The 22,169-nt window shown below is 47.2% G+C and overlaps 2 protein-coding genes across 2 annotated transcripts in view; both read left to right on the forward strand.

The window, feature by feature from the left end:
* The window catches only part of LOC140409376 (dynactin subunit 1-like), a 120,365-nt gene extending 102,381 nt beyond the window's left edge, over positions 1-17,984 (forward strand). The window contains exon 7 of the mRNA XM_072497826.1: positions 16,689-17,984. Within this exon, the coding sequence (XP_072353927.1) occupies positions 16,689-16,826 (138 nt within the window). The 3' untranslated portion in view covers positions 16,827-17,984. The remainder of the gene's footprint in view (positions 1-16,688) is intronic.
* On the forward strand, positions 17,224-21,842 carry LOC140409455 (uncharacterized). Its single transcript, XM_072497887.1, has 3 exons — positions 17,224-17,289; positions 17,974-20,622; positions 20,714-21,842. Exons 1-2 carry the CDS (start codon positions 17,224-17,226, stop codon positions 19,867-19,869), a joined length of 1,962 nt encoding a protein of 653 aa, XP_072353988.1. The 3' UTR covers positions 19,870-20,622; positions 20,714-21,842.
* Positions 21,843-22,169: the final 327 nt, after the last annotated feature.

Here is a 22,169-nt window from a genome sequence, read left to right on the forward strand (position 1 = left end):
TAAAACACACCCAGAATATTTATCCATCGTCACCCACACTCACTATCGTCCCATTAAAACACACCCAGAATATTTATCCATCGTCACCCACACTCACTGTAACGTCCCATTAAAACACACCCAGAATATTTATCCATCGTCACCCACACTCACTGTAACGTCCCATTAAAACACACCCAGAATATTTATCCATCGTCACCCACACTCACTATCGTCCCATTAAAACACACCCAGAATATTTATCCATCGTCACCCACACTCACTGTAACGTCCCATTAAAACACACCCAGAATATTTATCCATCGTCACCCACACTCACTATCGTCCCATTAAAACTCACCCAGAATATTTATCCATCGTCACCCACACTCACTGTAACGTCCCATTAAAACACACCCAGAATATTTATCCATCATCACCCACACTCACTGTAACGTCCCATTAAAACACACCCAGAATATTTATCCATCGTCACCCACACTCACTGTAACGTCCCATTAAAACACACCCAGAATATTTATCCATCGTCACCCACACTCACTGTAACGTCCCATTAAAACACACCCAGAATATTTATCCATCGTCACCCACACTCACTATCGTCCCATTAAAACACACCCAGAATATTTATCCATCATCACCCACACTCACTGTAACGTCCCATTAAAACACACCCAGAATATTTATCCATCGTCACCCACACTCACTGTCGTCCCATTAAAACACACCCAGAATATTTATCCATCGTCACCCACACTCACTATCGTCCCATTAAAACACACCCAGAATATTTATCCATCGTCACCCACACTCACTGTAACGTCCCATTAAAACACACCCAGAATATTTATCCATCGTCACCCACACTCACTGTAACGTCCCATTAAAACACACCCAGAATATTTATCCATCGTCACCCACACTCACTATCGTCCCATTAAAACACACCCAGAATATTTATCCATCGTCACCCACACTCACTATCGTCCCATTAAAACACACCCAGAATATTTATCCATCGTTACCCACACTCACTATCGTCCCATTAAAACACACCCAGAATATTTATCCATCGTCACCCACACTCACTATCGTCCCATTAAAACACACCCAGAATATTTATCCATCGTCACCCACACTCACTGTAACGTCCCATTAAAACACACCCAGAATATTTATCCATCGTCACCCACACTCACTGTAACGTCCCATTAAAACACACCCAGAATATTTATCCATCGTCACCCACACTCACTATCGTCCCATTAAAACACACCCATAATATTTATCCATCGTCACCCACACTCACTATCGTCCCATTAAAACACACCCAGAATATTTATCCATCGTCACCCACACTCACTGTAACGTCCCATTAAAACACACCCAGAATATTTATCCATCGTCACCCACACTCACTGTAACGTCCCATTAAAACACACCCAGAATATTTATCCATCATCACCCACACTCACTGTAACGTCCCATTAAAACACACCCAGAATATTTATCCATCGTCACCCACACTCACTATCGTCCCATTAAAACACACCCAGAATATTTATCCATCGTCACCCACACTCACTGTAACGTCCCATTAAAACACACCCAGAATATTTATCCATCGTCACCCACACTCACTATCGTCCCATTAAAACACACCCAGAATATTTATCCATCGTCACCCACACTCACTGTAACGTCCCATTAAAACACACCCAGAATATTTATCCATCGTCACCCACACTCACTATCGTCCCATTAAAACACACCCAGAATATTTATCCATCGTCACCCACACTCACTGTAACGTCCCATTAAAACACACCCAGAATATTTATCCATCGTCACCCACACTCACTGTAACGTCCCATTAAAACACACCCAGAATATTTATCCATCGTCACCCACACTCACTATCGTCCCATTAAAACACACCCAGAATATTTATCCATCGTCACCCACACACACTGTAACGTCCCATTAAAACACACCCAGAATATTTATCCATCGTCACCCACACTCACTGTAACGTCCCATTAAAACACACCCAGAATATTTATCCATCGTCACCCACACTCACTGTAACGTCCCATTAAAACACACCCAGAATATTTATCCATCATCACCCACACTCACTGTAACGTCCCATTAAAACACACCCAGAATATTTATCCATCGTCACCCACACTCACTATCGTCCCATTAAAACACACCCAGAATATTTATCCATCGTCACCCACACTCACTATCGTCCCATTAAAACACACCCAGAATATTTATCCATCATCACCCACACTCACTGTAACGTCCCATTAAAACACACCCAGAATATTTATCCATCGTCACCCACACTCACTATCGTCCCATTAAAACACACCCAGAATATTTATCCATCGTCACCCACACTCACTGTAACGTCCCATTAAAACACACCCAGAATATTTATCCATCGTCACCCACACTCACTATCGTCCCATTAAAACACACCCAGAATATTTATCCATCGTCACCCACACTCACTATCGTCCCATTAAAACACACCCAGAATATTTATCCATCGTCACCCACACTCACTATCGTCCCATTAAAACACACCCAGAATATTTATCCATCGTCACCCACACTCACTGTAACGTCCCATTAAAACACACCCAGAATATTTATCCATCGTCACCCACTCTCACTGTAACGTCCCATTAAAACACACCCCGAATATTTATCCATCGTCACCCACACTCACTATCGTCCCATTAAAACACACCCAGAATATTTATCCATCGTCACCCACACTCACTATCGTCCCATTAAAACACACCCAGAATATTTATCCATCGTCACCCACACTCACTGTAACGTCCCATTAAAACACACCCAGAATATTTATCCATCGTCACCCACACTCACTATCGTCCCATTAAAACACACCCAGAATATTTATCCATCGTCACCCACACTCACTGTAACGTCCCATTAAAACACACCCAGAATATTTATCCATCGTCACCCACTCTCACTATCGTCCCATTAAAACACACCCAGAATATTTATCCATCGTCACCCACACTCACTGTAACGTCCCATTAAAACACACCCAGAATATTTATCCATCGTCACCCACACTCACTATCGTCCCATTAAAACACACCCAGAATATTTATCCATCGTCACCCACACTCACTGTAACGTCCCATTAAAACACACCCAGAATATTTATCCATCGTCACCCACACTCACTATCGTCCCATTAAAACACACCCAGAATATTTATCCATCGTCACCCACACTCACTATCGTCCCATTAAAACACACCCAGAATATTTATCCATCGTCACCCACACTCACTATCGTCCCATTAAAACACACCCAGAATATTTATCCATCGTCACCCACACTCACTGTAACGTCCCATTGAAACACACCCAGAATATTTATCCATCGTCACCCACACTCACTATCGTCCCATTAAAACACACCCAGAATATTTATCCATCGTCACCCACACTCACTATCGTCCCATTAAAACACACCCAGAATATTTATCCATCGTCACCCACACTCACTGTAACGTCCCAATAAAACACACCCAGAATATTTATCCATCGTCACCCACACTCACTATCGTCCCATTAAAACACACCCAGAATATTTATCCATCGTCACCCACACTCACTGTAACGTCCCATTAAAACACACCCAGAATATTTATCCATCGTCACCCACACTCACTATCGTCCCATTAAAACACACCCAGAATATTTATCCATCGTCACCCACACTCACTGTAACGTCCCATTAAAACACACCCAGAATATTTATCCATCGTCACCCACACTCACTGTAACGTCCCATTAAAACACACCCAGAATATTTATCCATCGTCACCCACACTCACTATCGTCCCATTAAAACACACCCAGAATATTTATCCATCGTCACCCACACTCACTATCGTCCCATTAAAACACACCCAGAATATTTATCCATCGTCACCCACACTCACTATCGTCCCATTAAAACACACCCAGAATATTTATCCATCGTCACCCACACTCACTATCGTCCCAATAAAACACACCCAGAATATTTATCCATCGTCACCCACACTCACTATCGTCCCATTAAAACACACCCAGAATATTTATCCATCGTCACCCACACTCACTGTAACGTCCCATTAAAACACACCCAGAATATTTATCCATCGTCACCCACACTCACTATCGTCCCATTAAAACACACCCAGAATATTTATCCATCGTCACCCACACTCACTGTAACGTCCCATTAAAACACACCCAGAATATTTATCCATCGTCACCCACACTCACTGTAACGTCCCATTAAAACACACCCAGAATATTTATCCATCGTCACCCACACTCACTATCGTCCCATTAAAACACACCCAGAATATTTATCCATCGTCACCCACACTCACTATCGTCCCATTAAAACACACCCAGAATATTTATCCATCGTCACCCACACTCACTATCGTCCCATTAAAACACACCCAGAATATTTATCCATCGTCACCCACACTCACTGTAACGTCCCATTAAAACACACCCAGAATATTTATCCATCGTCACCCACACTCACTGTAACGTCCCATTAAAACACACCCAGAATATTTATCCATCGTCACCCACACTCACTATCGTCCCATTAAAACACACCCAGAATATTTATCCATCGTCACCCACACTCACTGTAACGTCCCATTAAAACACACCCAGAATATTTATCCATCGTCACCCACACTCACTGTAACGTCCCATTAAAACACACCCAGAATATTTATCCATCGTCACCCACACTCACGATCGTCCCATTAAAACACACCCAGAATATTTATCCATCGTCACCCACACTCACTGTAACGTCCCATTAAAACACACCCAGAATATTTATCCATCGTCACCCACACTCACTGTAACGTCCCATTAAAACACACCCAGAATATTTATCCATCGTCACCCACACTCACTGTAACGTCCCATTAAAACACACCCAGAATATTTATCCATCGTCACCCACACTCACTGTAACGTCCCATTAAAACACACCCAGAATATTTATCCATCGTCACCCACACTCACTGTAACGTCCCATTAAAACACACCCAGAATATTTATCCATCGTCACCCACACTCACTATCGTCCCATTAAAACACACCCAGAATATTTATCCATCGTCACCCACACTCACTATCGTCCCATTAAAACACACCCAGAATATTTATCCATCGTCACCCACACTCACTATCGTCCCATTAAAACACACCCAGAATATTTATCCATCGTCACCCACACTCACTATCGTCCCATTAAAACACACCCAGAATATTTATCCATCGTCACCCACACTCACTATCGTCCCATTAAAACACACCCAGAATATTTATCCATCGTCACCCACACTCACTATCGTCCCATTAAAACTCACCCAGAATATTTATCCATCGTCACCCACACTCACTGTAACGTCCCATTAAAACACACCCAGAATATTTATCCATCGTCACCCACACTCACTATCGTCCCATTAAAACACACCCAGAATATTTATCCATCGTCACCCACACTCACTATCGTCCCATTAAAACACACCCAGAATATTTATCCATCGTCACCCACACTCACTATCGTCCCATTAAAACACACCCAGAATATTTATCCATCATCACCCACACTCACTGTAACGTCCCATTAAAAGACACCCAGAATATTTATCCATCGTCACCCACACTCACTATCGTCCCATTAAAACACACCCAGAATATTTATCCATCGTCATCCACACTCACTATCGTCCCATTAAAACACACCCAGAATATTTATCCATCGTCACCCACACTCACTGTAACGTCCCATTAAAACACACCCAGAATATTTATCCATCGTCGCCCACACTCACTGTAACGTCCCATTAAAACACACCCAGAATATTTATCCATCGTCACCCACACTCACTATCGTCCCATTAAAACACATCCAGAATATTTATCCATCGTCACCCACACTCACTGTAACGTCCCATTAAAACACACCCAGAATATTTATCCATCGTCACCCACACTCACTGTAACGTCCCATTAAAACACACAAAGAACAAACAAAGAACAAAGAAATGTACAGCACAGGAACAGGCCCTTCGGCCCTCCAAGCCCGTGCCGACCATACTGCCCGACTAAACTACAATCTTCTACACTTCCTGGGTCCGTATCCTTCTATTCCCGTCCTATTCATATATTTGTCAAGATGCCCCTTAAATGTCCCTATCGTCCCTGCCTCCACTACCTCCTCCGGTAGTGAGTTCCAGGCACCCACTACCCTCTGCGTAAAAAACTTGCCTCGTACATCTACTCTAAACTTTGCCCCTCTCACCTTAAACCTATGCCCCCTAGTAATTGACCCCTCTACCCTGGGGAAAAGCCTCTGACTATCCACTCTGTCTATGCCCCTCATAATTTTGTATACCTCTATCAGGTCGCCCCTCAACCTCCTTCGTTCCAGTGAGAACAAACCGAGTTTATTCAATCGCTCCTCATAGCTTATGCCCTCCATACCAGGCAACATTCTGGTAAATCTCTTCTGCACCCTCTCTAAAGCCTCCACATCCTTCTGGTAGTGTGGCGACCAGAATTGAACACTATACTCCAAGTGTGGCCTAACTAAGGTTCTATACAGCTGCAACATGACTTGCCAATTCTTATACTCAATGCCCCGGCCAATGAAGGCAAGCATGCCGTATGCCTTCTTGACTACCTTCTCCACCTGTGTAGCCCCTTTCAGTGATCTGTGGACCTGTACTCCTAGATCTCTTTGACTTTCAATACTCTTGAGGGTTCTACCATTCACTGTATACCCAGAATATTTATCCATCGTCACCCACACTCACTATCGTCCCATTAAAACACACCCAGAATATTTATCCATCGTCACCCACACTCACTATCGTCCCATTAAAACACACCCAGAATATTTATCCATCGTCACCCACACTCACTATCGTCCCATTAAAACACACCCAGAATATTTATCCATCGTCACCCACACTCACTATCGTCCCATTAAAACACACCCAGAATATTTATCCATCGTCACCCACACTCACTGTAACGTCCCATTAAAACACACCCAGAATATTTATCCATCGTCACCCACACTCACTATCGTCCCATTAAAACACACCCAGAATATTTATCCATCGTCACCCACACTCACTGTAACGTCCCATTAAAACACACCCAGAATATTTATCCATCGTCACCCACACTCACTGTAACGTCCCATTAAAACACTCCCAGAATATTTATCCATCGTCACCCACACTCACTGTAACGTCCCATTAAAACACACCCAGAATATTTATCCATCGTCACCCACACTCACTGTAACGTCCCATTAAAACACACCCAGAATATTTATCCATCGTCACCCACACTCACTATCGTCCCATTAAAACACACCCAGAATAATTATCCATCGTCACCCACACTCACTGTAACGTCCCATTAAAACACACCCAGAATATTTATCCATCGTCACCCACACTCACTATCGTCCCATTAAAACACACCCAGAATATTTATCCATCGTCACCCACACTCACTGTAACGTCCCATTAAAACACACCCAGAATATTTATCCATCGTCACCCACACTCACTGTAACGTCCCATTAAAACACTCCCAGAATATTTATCCATCGTCACCCACAGTCACTATCGTCCCATTAAAACACACCCAGAATATTTATCCATCGTCACCCACACTCACTATCGTCCCATTAAAACACACCCAGAATATTTATCCATCGTCACCCACACTCACTATCGTCCCATTAAAACACACCCAGAATATTTATCCATCGTCACCCACACTCACTATCGTCCATTAAAACACACCCAGAATATTTATCCATCGTCACCCACACTCACTGTAACGTCCCATTAAAACACACCCAGAATATTTATCCATCGTCACCCACACTCACTGTAACGTCCCATTAAAACACACCCAGAATATTTAGCCATCGTCACCCACACTCACTATCGTCCCATTAAAACACACCCAGAATATTTATCCATCGTCACCCACACTCACTATCGTCCCATTAAAACACACCCAGAATATTTAGCCATCGTCACCCACACTCACTATCGTCCCATTAAAACACACCCAGAATATTTATCCATCGTCACCCACACTCACTATCGTCCCATTAAAACACACCCAGAATATTTATCCATCGTCACCCACACTCACTATCGTCCCATTAAAACACACCCAGAATATTTATCCATCGTCACCCACACTCACTATCGTCCCATTAAAACACACCCAGAATATTTATCCATCGTCACCCACACTCACTATCGTCCCATTAAAACACACCCAGAATATTTATCCATCGTCACCCACACTCACTGTAACGTCCCATTAAAACGCACCCAGAATATTTATCCATCGTTACCCACACTCACTATCGTCCCATTAAAACACACCCAGAATATTTATCCATCGTCACCCACACTCACTATCGTCCCATTAAAACACACCCAGAATATTTATCCATCGTCACCCACACTCACTATCGTCCCATTAAAACACACCCAGAATATTTATCCATCGTCACCCACACTCACTGTAACGTCCCATTAAAACACACCCAGAATATTTATCCATCGTTACCCACACTCACTATCGTCCCATTAAAACACACCCAGAATATTTATCCATCGTCACCCACACTCACTATCGTCCCATTAAAACACACCCAGAATATTTATCCATCGTCACCCACACTCACTGTAACGTCCCATTAAAACACACCCAGAATATTTATCCATCGTCACCCACACTCACTGTAACGTCCCATTAAAACACTCCCAGAATATTTATCCATCGTCACCCACACTCACTATCGTCCCATTAAAACACACCCAGAATATTTATCCATCGTCACCCACACTCACTGTCACGTCCCATTAAAACACACCCAGAATATTTATCCATCGTCACCCACACTCACTATCGTCCCATTAAAACACACCCAGAATATTTATCCATCGTCACCCACACTCACTATCGTCCCATTAAAACACACCCAGAATATTTATCCATCGTCACCCACACTCACTATCGTCCCATTAAAACACACCCAGAATATTTATCCATCGTCACCCACACTCACTATCGTCCCATTAAAACACACCCAGAATATTTATCCATCGTCACCCCACTCACTAACGTCCCATTAAAACACACCCAGAATATTTATCCATCGTCACCCACACTCACTGTAACGTCCCATTAAAACACACCCAGAATATTTATCCATCGTCACCCACTCTCACTATCGTCCCATTAAAACACACCCAGAATATTTATCCATCGTCACCCACACTCACTATCGTCCCATTAAAACACACCCAGAATATTTATCCATCGTCACCCACACTCACTATCGTCCCATTAAAACACACCCAGAATATTTATCCATCGTCAACCACACTCACTATCGTCCCATTAAAACACACCCAGAATATTTATCCATCGTCACCCACACTCACTGTATCGTCCCATTAAAACACACCCAGAATATTTATCCATCGTCACCCACACTCACTGTAACGTCCCATTAAAACACACCCAGAATATTTATCCATCGTCACCCACACTCACTGTATCGTCCCATTAAAACACACCCAGAATATTTATCCATCGTCACCCACACTCACTATCGTCCCATTAAAACACACCCAGAATATTTATCCATCGTCACCCACACTCACTATCGTCCCATTAAAACACACCCAGAATATTTATCCATCGTCACCCACACTCACTGTAACGTCCCATTAAAACACACCCAGAATATTTATCCATCGTCACCCACACTCACTATCGTCCCATTAAAACACACCCAGAATATTTATCCATCGTCACCCACACTCACTATCGTCCCATTAAAACACACCCAGAATATTTATCCATCGTCACCCACACTCACTGTAACGTCCCATTAAAACACACCCAGAATATTTATCCATCGTCACCCACACTCACTATCGTCCCATTAAAACACACCCAGAATATTTATCCATCGTCACCCACACTCACTATCGTCCCATTAAAACACACCCAGAATATTTATCCATCGTCACCCACACTCACTATCGTCCCATTAAAACACACCCAGAATATTTATCCATCGTCACCCACACTCACTATCGTCCCATTAAAACACACCCAGAATATTTATCCATCGTCACCCACACTCACTATCGTCCCATTAAAACACACCCAGAATATTTATCCATCGTCACCCACACTCACTGTAACGTCCCATTAAAACTCACCCAGAATATTTATCCATCGTCACCCACACTCACTATCGTCCCATTAAAACACACCCAGAATATTTATCCATCGTCACCCACACTCACTGTAACGTCCCATTAAAACACACCCAGAATATTTATCCATCGTCACCCACACTCACTGTAACGTCCCATTAAAACACACCCAGAATATTTATCCATCGTCACCCACACTCACTGTAACGTCCCATTAAAACACACCCAGAATATTTATCCATCGTCACCCACACTCACTATCGTCCCATTAAAACACACCCAGAATATTTATCCATCATCACCCACACTCACTGTAACGTCCCATTAAAACACACCCAGAATATTTATCCATCGTCACCCACACTCACTGTAACGTCCCATTAAAACACACCCAGAATATTTATCCATCGTCACCCACACTCACTATCGTCCCATTAAAACACACCCAGAATATTTATCCATCGTCACCCACACTCACTATCGTCCCATTAAAACACACCCAGAATATTTATCCATCGTCACCCACACTCACTGTAACGTCCCATTAAAACGCACCCAGAATATTTATCCATCATCACCCACACTCACTGTAACGTCCCATTAAAACACACCCAGAATATTTATCCATCGTCACCCACACTCACTGTAACGTCCCATTAAAACACACCCAGAATATTTATCCATCGTCACCCACACTCACTATCGTCCCATTAAAACACACCCAGAATATTTATCCATCGTCACCCACACTCACTATCGTCCCATTAAAACTCACCCAGAATATTTATCCATCGTCACCCACACTCACTGTAACGTCCCATTAAAACACACCCAGAATATTTATCCATCATCACCCACACTCACTATCGTCCCATTAAAACACACCCAGAATATTTATCCATCGTCACCCACACTCACTGTAACGTCCCATTAAAACACACCCAGAATATTTATCCATCGTCACCCACACTCACTATCGTCCCATTAAAACACACCCAGAATATTTATCCATCGTCACCCACACTCACTATCGTCCCATTAAAACACACCCAGAATATTTATCCATCGTCACCCACACTCACTGTAACGTCCCATTAAAACACACCCAGAATATTTATCCATCGTCACCCACACTCACTGTAACGTCCCATTAAAACACACCCAGAATATTTATCCATCGTCACCCACACTCACTATCGTCCCATTAAAACACACCCAGAATATTTATCCATCGTCACCCACACTCATTATCGTCCGATTAAAACACACCCAGAATATTTATCCATCGTCACCCACACTCACTGTAACGTCCCATTTAAACACACCCAGAATATTCATCCATCGTCACCCACACTCACTATCGTCCCATTAAAACACACCCAGAATATTTATCCATCGTCACCCACACTCACTATCGTCCCATTAAAACACACCCAGAATATTTATCCATCGTCACCCACACTCACTGTAACGTCCCATTAAAACACACCCAGAATATTTATCCATCGTCACCCACACTCACTATCGTCCCATTAAAACACACCCAGAATATTTATCCATCGTCACCCACACTCACTGTAACGTCCCATTAAAACACACCCAGAATATTTATCCATCATCACCCACACTCACTGTAACGTCCCATTTAAACACACCCAGAATATTCATCCATCGTCACCCACACTCACTATCGTCCCATTAAAACACACCCAGAATATTTATCCATCGTCACCCACACTCACTATCGTCCCATTAAAACACACCCAGAATATTTATCCATCGTCACCCACACTCACTGTAACGTCCCATTAAAACACACCCAGAATATTTATCCATCGTCACCCACACTCACTATCGTCCCATTAAAACACACCCAGAATATTTATCCATCGTCACCCACACTCACTGTAACGTCCCATTAAAACACACCCAGAATATTTATCCATCGTCACCCACACTCACTATCGTCCCATTAAAACACACCCAGAATATTTATCCATCGTCACCCACACTCACTGTAACGTCCCATTAAAACACACCCAGAATATTTATCCATCGTCACCCACACTCACTATCGTCCCATTAAAACACACCCAGAATATTTATCCATCGTCACCCACACTCACTGTAACGTCCCATTAAAACACACCCAGAATATTTATCCATCGTCACCCACACTCACTGTAACGTCCCATTAAAACACACCCAGAATATTTATCCATCGTTACCCACACTCACTATCGTCCCATTAAAACACACCCAGAATATTTATCCATCGTCACCCACACTCACTGTAACGTCCCATTAAAACACACCCAGAATATTTATCCATCATCACCCACACTCACTGTAACGTCCCATTAAAACTCACCCAGAATATTTATCCATCGTCACCCACACTCACTGTAACGTCCCATTAAAACACACCCAGAATATTTATCCATCGTCACCCACACTCACTATCGTCCCATTAAAACACACCCAGAATATTTATCCATCGTCACCCACACTCACTGTAACGTCCCATTAAAACACACCCAGAATATTTATCCATCGTCACCCACACTCACTATCGTCCCATTAAAACACACCCAGAATATTTATCCATCGTCACCCACACTCACTGTAACGTCCCATTAAAACACACCCAGAATATTTATCCATCGTCACCCACACTCACTATCGTCCCATTAAAACACACCCAGAATATTTATCCATCGTCACCCACACTCACTGTAACGTCCCATTAAAACACACCCAGAATATTTATCCATCGTCACCCACACTCACTATCGTCCCATTAAAACACACCCAGAATATTTATCCATCGTCACCCACACTCACTGTAACGTCCCATTAAAACACACCCAGAATATTTATCCATCGTCACCCACACTCACTATCGTCCCATTAAAACACACCCAGAATATTTATCCATCGTCACCCACACTCACTATCGTCCCATTAAAACACACCCAGAATATTTATCCATCGTCACCCACACTCACTGTAACGTCCCATTAAAACACACCCAGAATATTTATCCATCGTCACCCACACTCACTGTAACGTCCCATTAAAACACACCCAGAATATTTATCCATCGTCACCCACACTCACTATCGTCCCATTAAAACACACCCAGAATATTTATCCATCGTCACCCACACTCACTGTAACGTCCCATTAAAACACACCCAGAATATTTATCCATCGTCACCCACACTCACTATCGTCCCATTAAAACTCACCCAGAATATTTATCCATCGTCACCCACACTCACTGTAACGTCCCATTAAAACACACCCAGAATATTTATCCATCATCACCCACACTCACTGTAACGTCCCATTAAAACACACCCAGAATATTTATCCATCGTCACCCACACTCACTGTAACGTCCCATTAAAACACACCCAGAATATTTATCCATCGTCACCCACACTCACTGTAACGTCCCATTAAAACACACCCAGAATATTTATCCATCGTCACCCACACTCACTATCGTCCCATTAAAACACACCCAGAATATTTATCCATCATCACCCACACTCACTGTAACGTCCCATTAAAACACACCCAGAATATTTATCCATCGTCACCCACACTCACTGTCGTCCCATTAAAACACACCCAGAATATTTATCCATCGTCACCCACACTCACTATCGTCCCATTAAAACACACCCAGAATATTTATCCATCGTCACCCACACTCACTGTAACGTCCCATTAAAACACACCCAGAATATTTATCCATCGTCACCCACACTCACTGTAACGTCCCATTAAAACACACCCAGAATATTTATCCATCGTCACCCACACTCACTATCGTCCCATTAAAACACACCCAGAATATTTATCCATCGTCACCCACACTCACTATCGTCCCATTAAAACACACCCAGAATATTTATCCATCGTTACCCACACTCACTATCGTCCCATTAAAACACACCCAGAATATTTATCCATCGTCACCCACACTCACTATCGTCCCATTAAAACACACCCAGAATATTTATCCATCGTCACCCACACTCACTGTAACGTCCCATTAAAACACACCCAGAATATTTATCCATCGTCACCCACACTCACTGTAACGTCCCATTAAAACACACCCAGAATATTTATCCATCGTCACCCACACTCACTATCGTCCCATTAAAACACACCCATAATATTTATCCATCGTCACCCACACTCACTATCGTCCCATTAAAACACACCCAGAATATTTATCCATCGTCACCCACACTCACTGTAACGTCCCATTAAAACACACCCAGAATATTTATCCATCGTCACCCACACTCACTGTAACGTCCCATTAAAACACACCCAGAATATTTATCCATCATCACCCACACTCACTGTAACGTCCCATTAAAACACACCCAGAATATTTATCCATCGTCACCCACACTCACTATCGTCCCATTAAAACACACCCAGAATATTTATCCATCGTCACCCACACTCACTGTAACGTCCCATTAAAACACACCCAGAATATTTATCCATCGTCACCCACACTCACTATCGTCCCATTAAAACACACCCAGAATATTTATCCATCGTCACCCACACTCACTGTAACGTCCCATTAAAACACACCCAGAATATTTATCCATCGTCACCCACACTCACTATCGTCCCATTAAAACACACCCAGAATATTTATCCATCGTCACCCACACTCACTGTAACGTCCCATTAAAACACACCCAGAATATTTATCCATCGTCACCCACACTCACTGTAACGTCCCATTAAAACACACCCAGAATATTTATCCATCGTCACCCACACTCACTATCGTCCCATTAAAACACACCCAGAATATTTATCCATCGTCACCCACACACACTGTAACGTCCCATTAAAACACACCCAGAATATTTATCCATCGTCACCCACACTCACTGTAACGTCCCATTAAAACACACCCAGAATATTTATCCATCGTCACCCACACTCACTGTAACGTCCCATTAAAACACACCCAGAATATTTATCCATCATCACCCACACTCACTGTAACGTCCCATTAAAACACACCCAGAATATTTATCCATCGTCACCCACACTCACTATCGTCCCATTAAAACACACCCAGAATATTTATCCATCGTCACCCACACTCACTATCGTCCCATTAAAACACACCCAGAATATTTATCCATCATCACCCACACTCACTGTAACGTCCCATTAAAACACACCCAGAATATTTATCCATCGTCACCCACACTCACTATCGTCCCATTAAAACACACCCAGAATATTTATCCATCGTCACCCACACTCACTGTAACGTCCCATTAAAACACACCCAGAATATTTATCCATCGTCACCCACACTCACTATCGTCCCATTAAAACACACCCAGAATATTTATCCATCGTCACCCACACTCACTATCGTCCCATTAAAACACACCCAGAATATTTATCCATCGTCACCCACACTCACTATCGTCCCATTAAAACACACCCAGAATATTTATCCATCGTCACCCACACTCACTGTAACGTCCCATTAAAACACACCCAGAATATTTATCCATCGTCACCCACACTCACTATCGTCCCATTAAAACACACCCAGAATATTTATCCATCGTCACCAACCCTCTCTTCAGTCCCTCTGTTTGAAGGCTATTGTATCCATTGTTCAAGTTTGGTTAGTTTTGACCATCTAAAGTTTTCCCTGTTGCGTGGGCTTCACCCCCACAGCCTAATAAGATGTGGAGGGTAGTTTGATTGGTGACGCTAAATTGCTCCTTAACTGTGAAAAACAGTTTGTGTACTCCAAATTTATTTTAAAATGTATTTTTTTCTGTCCCAACTTGAGACTAGTTTACCTGTAATGTAATCTTGATTATTTGGTGATTGAATCTCTGTTTCTTGTGTCTTTCCCCCGATCACTGGGCTGATTCACTCTTTATTAGAATAATGATTTTTCCAATCTGTCTGCAGAAATGCTGCTTTTGATCTTTATTCCGTTGTCAGACTGACGTGATGAAGTGTTAACAATGCAGGTTATATCACTGGCTCACTGTTCTCGACCTTCCCAGACTGAATCGAGAGACACCAGATTAAATGGAAGATCCTGTTTTGAGAGCATTGTGAGGTTCTGGGGTTTAATTGCAGAGGGAGCGATTGTGAAATGAAGTGTATGCTGAGCTGACGATGACTGTGCCGAGGATTGTTCACTTCATGGTGCTCTGGTCGAGTGAGATGTTTGTCTTTGGTAAGTTGTTTTATTCCTGACCTTGAACTGACATCTTATTTTCCGTTACAGGCTCAAGAAGAGCAGAGAATGGATGCTGTGTGTGTGGGTAAGGTCACTTTCCCGTGCCCAGCAGGTCAGGGACAGGTTCATCGTCTCCTCCTGCGCCATGATCAGCTCCTTGACATCCACAGCCGCCTCATCTCCTAGACATCGCGTCAAGGACTCTGTCTCCTGTACTTCAAGCAAATCTGCTACTTGCTTCATCAGTGTCGGGGCGCAAACCGCATCAATCTCGCTGAATCCTAACCGGTGACACATTCTTGCTGTGAGAGACTAAATTGCTCCGCTTGGAGACCGCTGTGGTTACGACACCCCCTCGTAGCCTGCAGTCTCGGTAACTGTTCCCGTCATTGTCTTTCTGTCCTTAACTGAAATATTACACAGATTAGACCCAGTGAGTCCAGACTTTACTCAGCTCTCTGTAACCAATACTTTCCATCGATTCACTTACTCCCCGAGGTCAGCAAGTCTCTCTTATATCAATCCCTTTAAACGTCGAGAAATGTGGCACATTCTTTGAGACGACCGCCTTCAACGTGGGGCAATGGTCGGTGAGTCTCATTTTTCTCTGTTTTCGCTGCGTGTCAGTGGGAGTGAGCAGGAGCCTCTGGTACCTCCCTCTGACCACAGGAGCCTCTGGTACCTCCCTCTGACCACAGGAGCCTCTCGTCAAACTGAGTATGGGTAACAGATCCTCAACTCTCTCTCACTCTCTCACACTCACTCTCACTCACTCTCACGCTCTCTCACCCTCACTCTCACTCACTCACTCACACTCACTCTTTCTCTCTCACTCTCACGCTCTGTCACTCTCTCTCACTCTCTCTAATCTTTTATTCTTGTTCCCACCTTCACTCCATCGTCTCTCTCTCTATCTCCACTCCCTTTCTTTCCTCGCCCATCTCCTCTCACCTCCATTTCTCTTTTCATCCCCTCCTCCCTGGCCCTTTCCTCCCTCCCTCCAAATCTCTCAACCTCCGTCCCTCCCTCCTCGATCCCCCCAGTCCCTCCTCGATCCCCCCAGTCCCTCCTCGATCCCCCCAGTCCCTCCTCGATCCCCCCAGTCCCTCCTCGATCCCCCCAGTCCCTCCTCGATCGCTCCAATCTCTCCTCGATCGCCCCAGTCCCTCCTCGATCGCCCCAGTCCCTCCTCGATCCCCCCAGTCCCTCCTCGATCGCCCCAGTCCCTCCTCGATCCCCCCAGTCCCTCCTCGATCGCTCCAATCTCTCCTCGATCGCCCCAGTCCCTCCTCGATCGCCCCAGTGCCTCCTCGATCCCCCCACTCCCTCCTAGATCGCCCCACTCCCTCCTCGATCCCCCCAATCCCTCCTCAATCCCCCCAGTCCCTCCTCGATCCCCCCAGTCCCTCCTCGATCCCCCCAGTCCCTCCTCGATCCCCCCAGTCCCTCCTCGATCCCCCCAGTCCCTCCTCGATCCCCCCAGTCCCTCCTCGATCGCTCCAATCTCTCCTCGATCGCCCCAGTCCCTCCTCGATCCCCCCAGTCCCTCCTCGATCCCCCCAGTCCCTCCTCGATCGCTCCAATCTCTCCTCGATCGCCCAGTCCCTCCTCGATCGCCCCAGTGCCTCCTCGATCCCCCCACTCCCTCCTAGATCGCCCCACTCCCTCCTCGATCCCCCCAATCCCTCCTCAATCCCCCCAGTCCCTCCTCGATCCCCCCAGTCCCTCCTCGATCCCCCCAGTCCCTCCTCGATCCCCCCAGTCCCTCCTCGATCGCTCCAATCTCTCCTCGATCGCCCCAGTCCCTCCTCGATCGCCCCAGTCCCTCCTCGATCCCCCCAGTCCCTCCTCGATCGCTCCAATCTCTCCTCGATCGCCCCAGTCCCTCCTCGATCGCCCCAGTGCCTCCTCGATCCCCCCACTCCCTCCTAGATCGCCCCACTCCCTCCTCGATCCCCCCAATCCCTCCTCAATCCCCCAGTCCCTCCTCGATCCCCCCACTCCCTCCTCGATCCCCCCACTCCCTCCTCGATCCCCCCACTCCCTCCTCGATCCCCCCACTCCCTCCTCGATCCCCCCACTCCCTCCTCGATCCCCCCAGTCCCTCCTCGATCCCCCCAGTCCCCCCTCGATCGCCCCAGTCCCTCCTCGATCGCCCCAGTCCCCCTTCATTCCCCCCAGTCCCCTCTCGATCCCCCCAGTCCCTCCTCGATCCCCCCAGTCCCTCCTCGATCCCCCCAGTCCCTCCTCGATCCCCCCAGTCCCTCCTCGATCCCCCCAGTCCCTCCTCGATCCCCCCAGTCCCTCCTCGATCGCCCCACTCCCTCCTCGATCCCCCCACTCCCTCCTCGATCCCCCCCACTCCCTCCTCGATCCCCCCACTCCCTCCTCGATCCCCCCACTCCCTCCTCGATCCCCCCAGTCCCTCCTCGATCCCCCCAGTCCCTCCTCGGTCGCCCCAGTCCCTCCTCGATCGCCCCAGTCCCCCCTCGATCGCCCCAGTCCCTCCTCGGTCGCCCCAGTCCCTCCTCGATCGCCCCAGTCCCTCCTCGATCGCCCCAGTCCCTCCTCGATCGCCCCAGTCCCTCCTCGATCGCCCCAGTCCCTCCTCCATCCCCCAGTCCCTCATCGATCACCCCAGTCCCTCCTCGATCCCTCCAGTCTCTCCTCGATCGCCCCAGTCCCTCCTCCCTCGATCGCCCCAGTCCCTCCTCGATCGCTCGAGTCCCCCCTCGATCAGCCCAGTCCCTCCTCGATCCCCCCAGTCCCTCCTCGATCCCCCCAGTCCCTCCTCGATCCCCCCAGTCCCTCCTCGATCCCCCCAGTCCCTCCTCGATCCCCCCAGTCCCCCTTCTATCCCCCCAGTCCCTCCTCCATCCCCCAGTCCCTCCTCGATCGCCCCAGTCCCTCCTCGATCGCCCCAGTCCCTCCTCGATCGCTTGAGTCCCCCCTCGATCGCCCCAGTCCCTCCTCGATCCCCCAGTCCCTCCTCGATCCCCCCCAGTCCCCCCTCCATCCTCCAGTCCCTCCTCGATCGCCCCAGTCCCTCCTCGATCGCCCCAGTCCCTCCTCGATCGCCCCAGTCCCTCCTCGATCGCCTCAGTCCCTCCCTCCTATACCTCCTCCCCCCTCCACACACACACTTTGCCGCCGCACCTCACCCCTATATCCCCTTTCTCATTGGGAGTTTGTAGTTAGCGAAGGGGTCAGTGAAAGAGTGTGTAACTGAGGTTAGCGCAGTCCCGGCCTGTGTAACTGAGGTTAGCGCAGTCCAGGCCTGTGTAACAGAGATCAGCGCAGTCCCGGCCTGTGTAACTGAGGTCAGCGCACTCCCGGCCTGTGTAACTGAGGTCAGCGCAGTCCCAGCCTGTGTACCTGAGGTTAGTGCAGTCCCAGCCTGTGTAACAGAGGTCAGCGCAGTCCCGGCCTGTGTAACAGAGGTCAGCGCAGTCCCGGCCTGTGTAACTGAGGTCAACGCAGTCCCAGCCTGTGTACCTGAGGTTAGTGCAGTCCCGGCCTGTGTAACTGAGATCAGCGCAGTCCCGGTGTGTGTAACTGAGGTCAGCGCAGTCCCGGCCTGTGTAACTGAGGTCAGCGCAGTCCCGGCCTGTGTACCTGAAGTCAGTGCAGTCCCGGCCTGTGTAACTGAGATCAGCGCAGTCCCGGCCTGTGTAACTGAGATCAGCCCAGTCCCGGCCTGTGTACCTGAGGTCAGCGCAGTCCTGGTGTGTGTAACTGAGGTCAGCACAGTCCCGGTGTGTGTAACTGAGGTTAGCGCAGTCCCGCCCTGTGTAACTGAGGTTAGCGCACTCCCGGTGTGTGTAATTGTGGTTAGCGCAGTCCCGCCCTGTGTAACTGAGGTTAGCGCAGTCCCGGTGTGTGTAACTGAGGTTAGCGCAGTCCCGGCGTGTGTAACTGAGGTTAGCGCAGTCCCGCCCTGTGTAACTGAGGGGATAGCGCAGTCCCGGCCTGTGTAACTGAGGTCAGTGCAGTCCCGTCCTGTGTAACTGAGGGATAGCTCAGTCCCGGCCTGTGTAACTGAGGTCAGCGCAGTCCTGTCCTGTGCAACTGAGGGATAGCGCAGTCCCGCCCTGTGTAACTGAGGGATAGCGCAGTCCCGCCCTGTGTAACTGAGGTTAGCGCAGTCCCGCCCTGTGTAACTGAGGGGATAGCGCAGTCCCGGCCTGTGTAACTGAGGGATAGCGCAGTCCCGGCCTGTGTAACTGAGGGGATAGCGCAGTCCCGGCCTGTGTAACTGAGGGATAGCGCAGTCCCGGCCTGTGTAACTGAGGGGATAGCGCAGTCCCGGCCTGTGTAACTGAGGTTAGCGCAGTCCCGCCCTGTGTAACTGAGGTTAGCGCAGTCCTGCCCTGTGTAACTGAGGGGATAGCGCAGTCCCAGCCTGTGTAACTGAGGGATAGCGCAGTCCCGCCCTGTGTAACTGAGGGATAGCGCAGTCCCGCCCTGTGAAACTGAGGGATAGCGCAGTCCCGCCCTGTGTAACTGAGGGATAGCGCAGTCCCGCCCTGTGTAACTGAGGGATAGCGCAGTCCCGCCCTGTGTAACTGAGGGATAGCGCAGTCCCGCCCTGTGTAACTGAGGGATAGCGCAGTCCCGCCCTGTGTAACTGAGGGATAGCGCAGTCCTGCCCTGTGTAACTGAGGGATAGCGCAGTCCCGGCCTGTGTAACTGAGGGATAGCACAGTCCCGGCCTGTGTAACTGAGGGATAGCGCAGTCCCGGCCTGTGTAACTGAGGGATAGCGCAGTCCCGGCCTGTGTAACTGAGGGATAGCGCAGTCCCGCCCTGTGTAACTGAGGGATAGCGCAGTCCCGCCCTGTGTAACTGAGGGATAGCGCAGTCCCGGCCTGTGTAACTGAGGGATAGCGCAGTCCCGGCCTGTGTAACTGAGGGATAGCGCCGTCCCGGCCTGTGTAACTGAGGGATAGCGCAGTCCCGGCTCCCGACATTGGCCTTGGTGGAAGGTTTGAGTTTGAATCTGCTCACTGTCTCCAATCAGGAGGTCCTTTGTGTTTAAACAAAAAACTCGATGGGCCGAATGGCCTCCTGCACTGTGCATTCTATGAAGTCTATAAGGCGATTGAGGTGATGAAGTGTGTTGTATGTTAAGGAACAAACCGTATTTAATCCGTCTGTATGAAGTAATGCTTCAGCGTTTAATAAAATCTGGGTCAGCATCAAATCACTTCATCCACTTTTTCTTTTGTTGAAGTTTTAAATGTTGGAGCCCAGCTCTCTAATCACAGCCCGGCTCTCTAATCACAGCCCAGCTCTCTAATCACCGCCCTGCTCTCCAATCACAGCCCGGCTCTCCAATCACAGTCCCGCTCTCCAATCACAGTCCCGCTCTCCAATCACAGTCCCGCTCTCCAATCACAGTCCGGCTCTCCAATCACAGTCCGGCTCTCCAATCACAGCCCGGCTCTCCAATCACAGCCCGGCTCTCCAATCACAGCCCGGCTCTCCAATCACAGTCCCGCTCTCCAATCACAGTCCCGCTCTCCAATCA

Source organism: Scyliorhinus torazame, chromosome 3 (assembly GCF_047496885.1).
Source record: "Scyliorhinus torazame isolate Kashiwa2021f chromosome 3, sScyTor2.1, whole genome shotgun sequence".
NCBI lineage: Eukaryota > Metazoa > Chordata > Chondrichthyes > Carcharhiniformes > Scyliorhinidae > Scyliorhinus > Scyliorhinus torazame.

Excerpts from the sequence above, each read along its gene's own strand:
- LOC140409455 (XM_072497887.1), top strand. The coding sequence starts at position 17,224 with ATGGTCGGTGAGTCTCATTTTTCTCTGTTTTCGCTGCGTGTCAGTGGG. Across the intron at positions 17,290-17,973 it reads GGAGTGAGCAGGAGCCTCTG|ATCGCCCCACTCCCTCCTCG; the intron begins GTACCTCCCTCT and ends ACTCCCTCCTAG.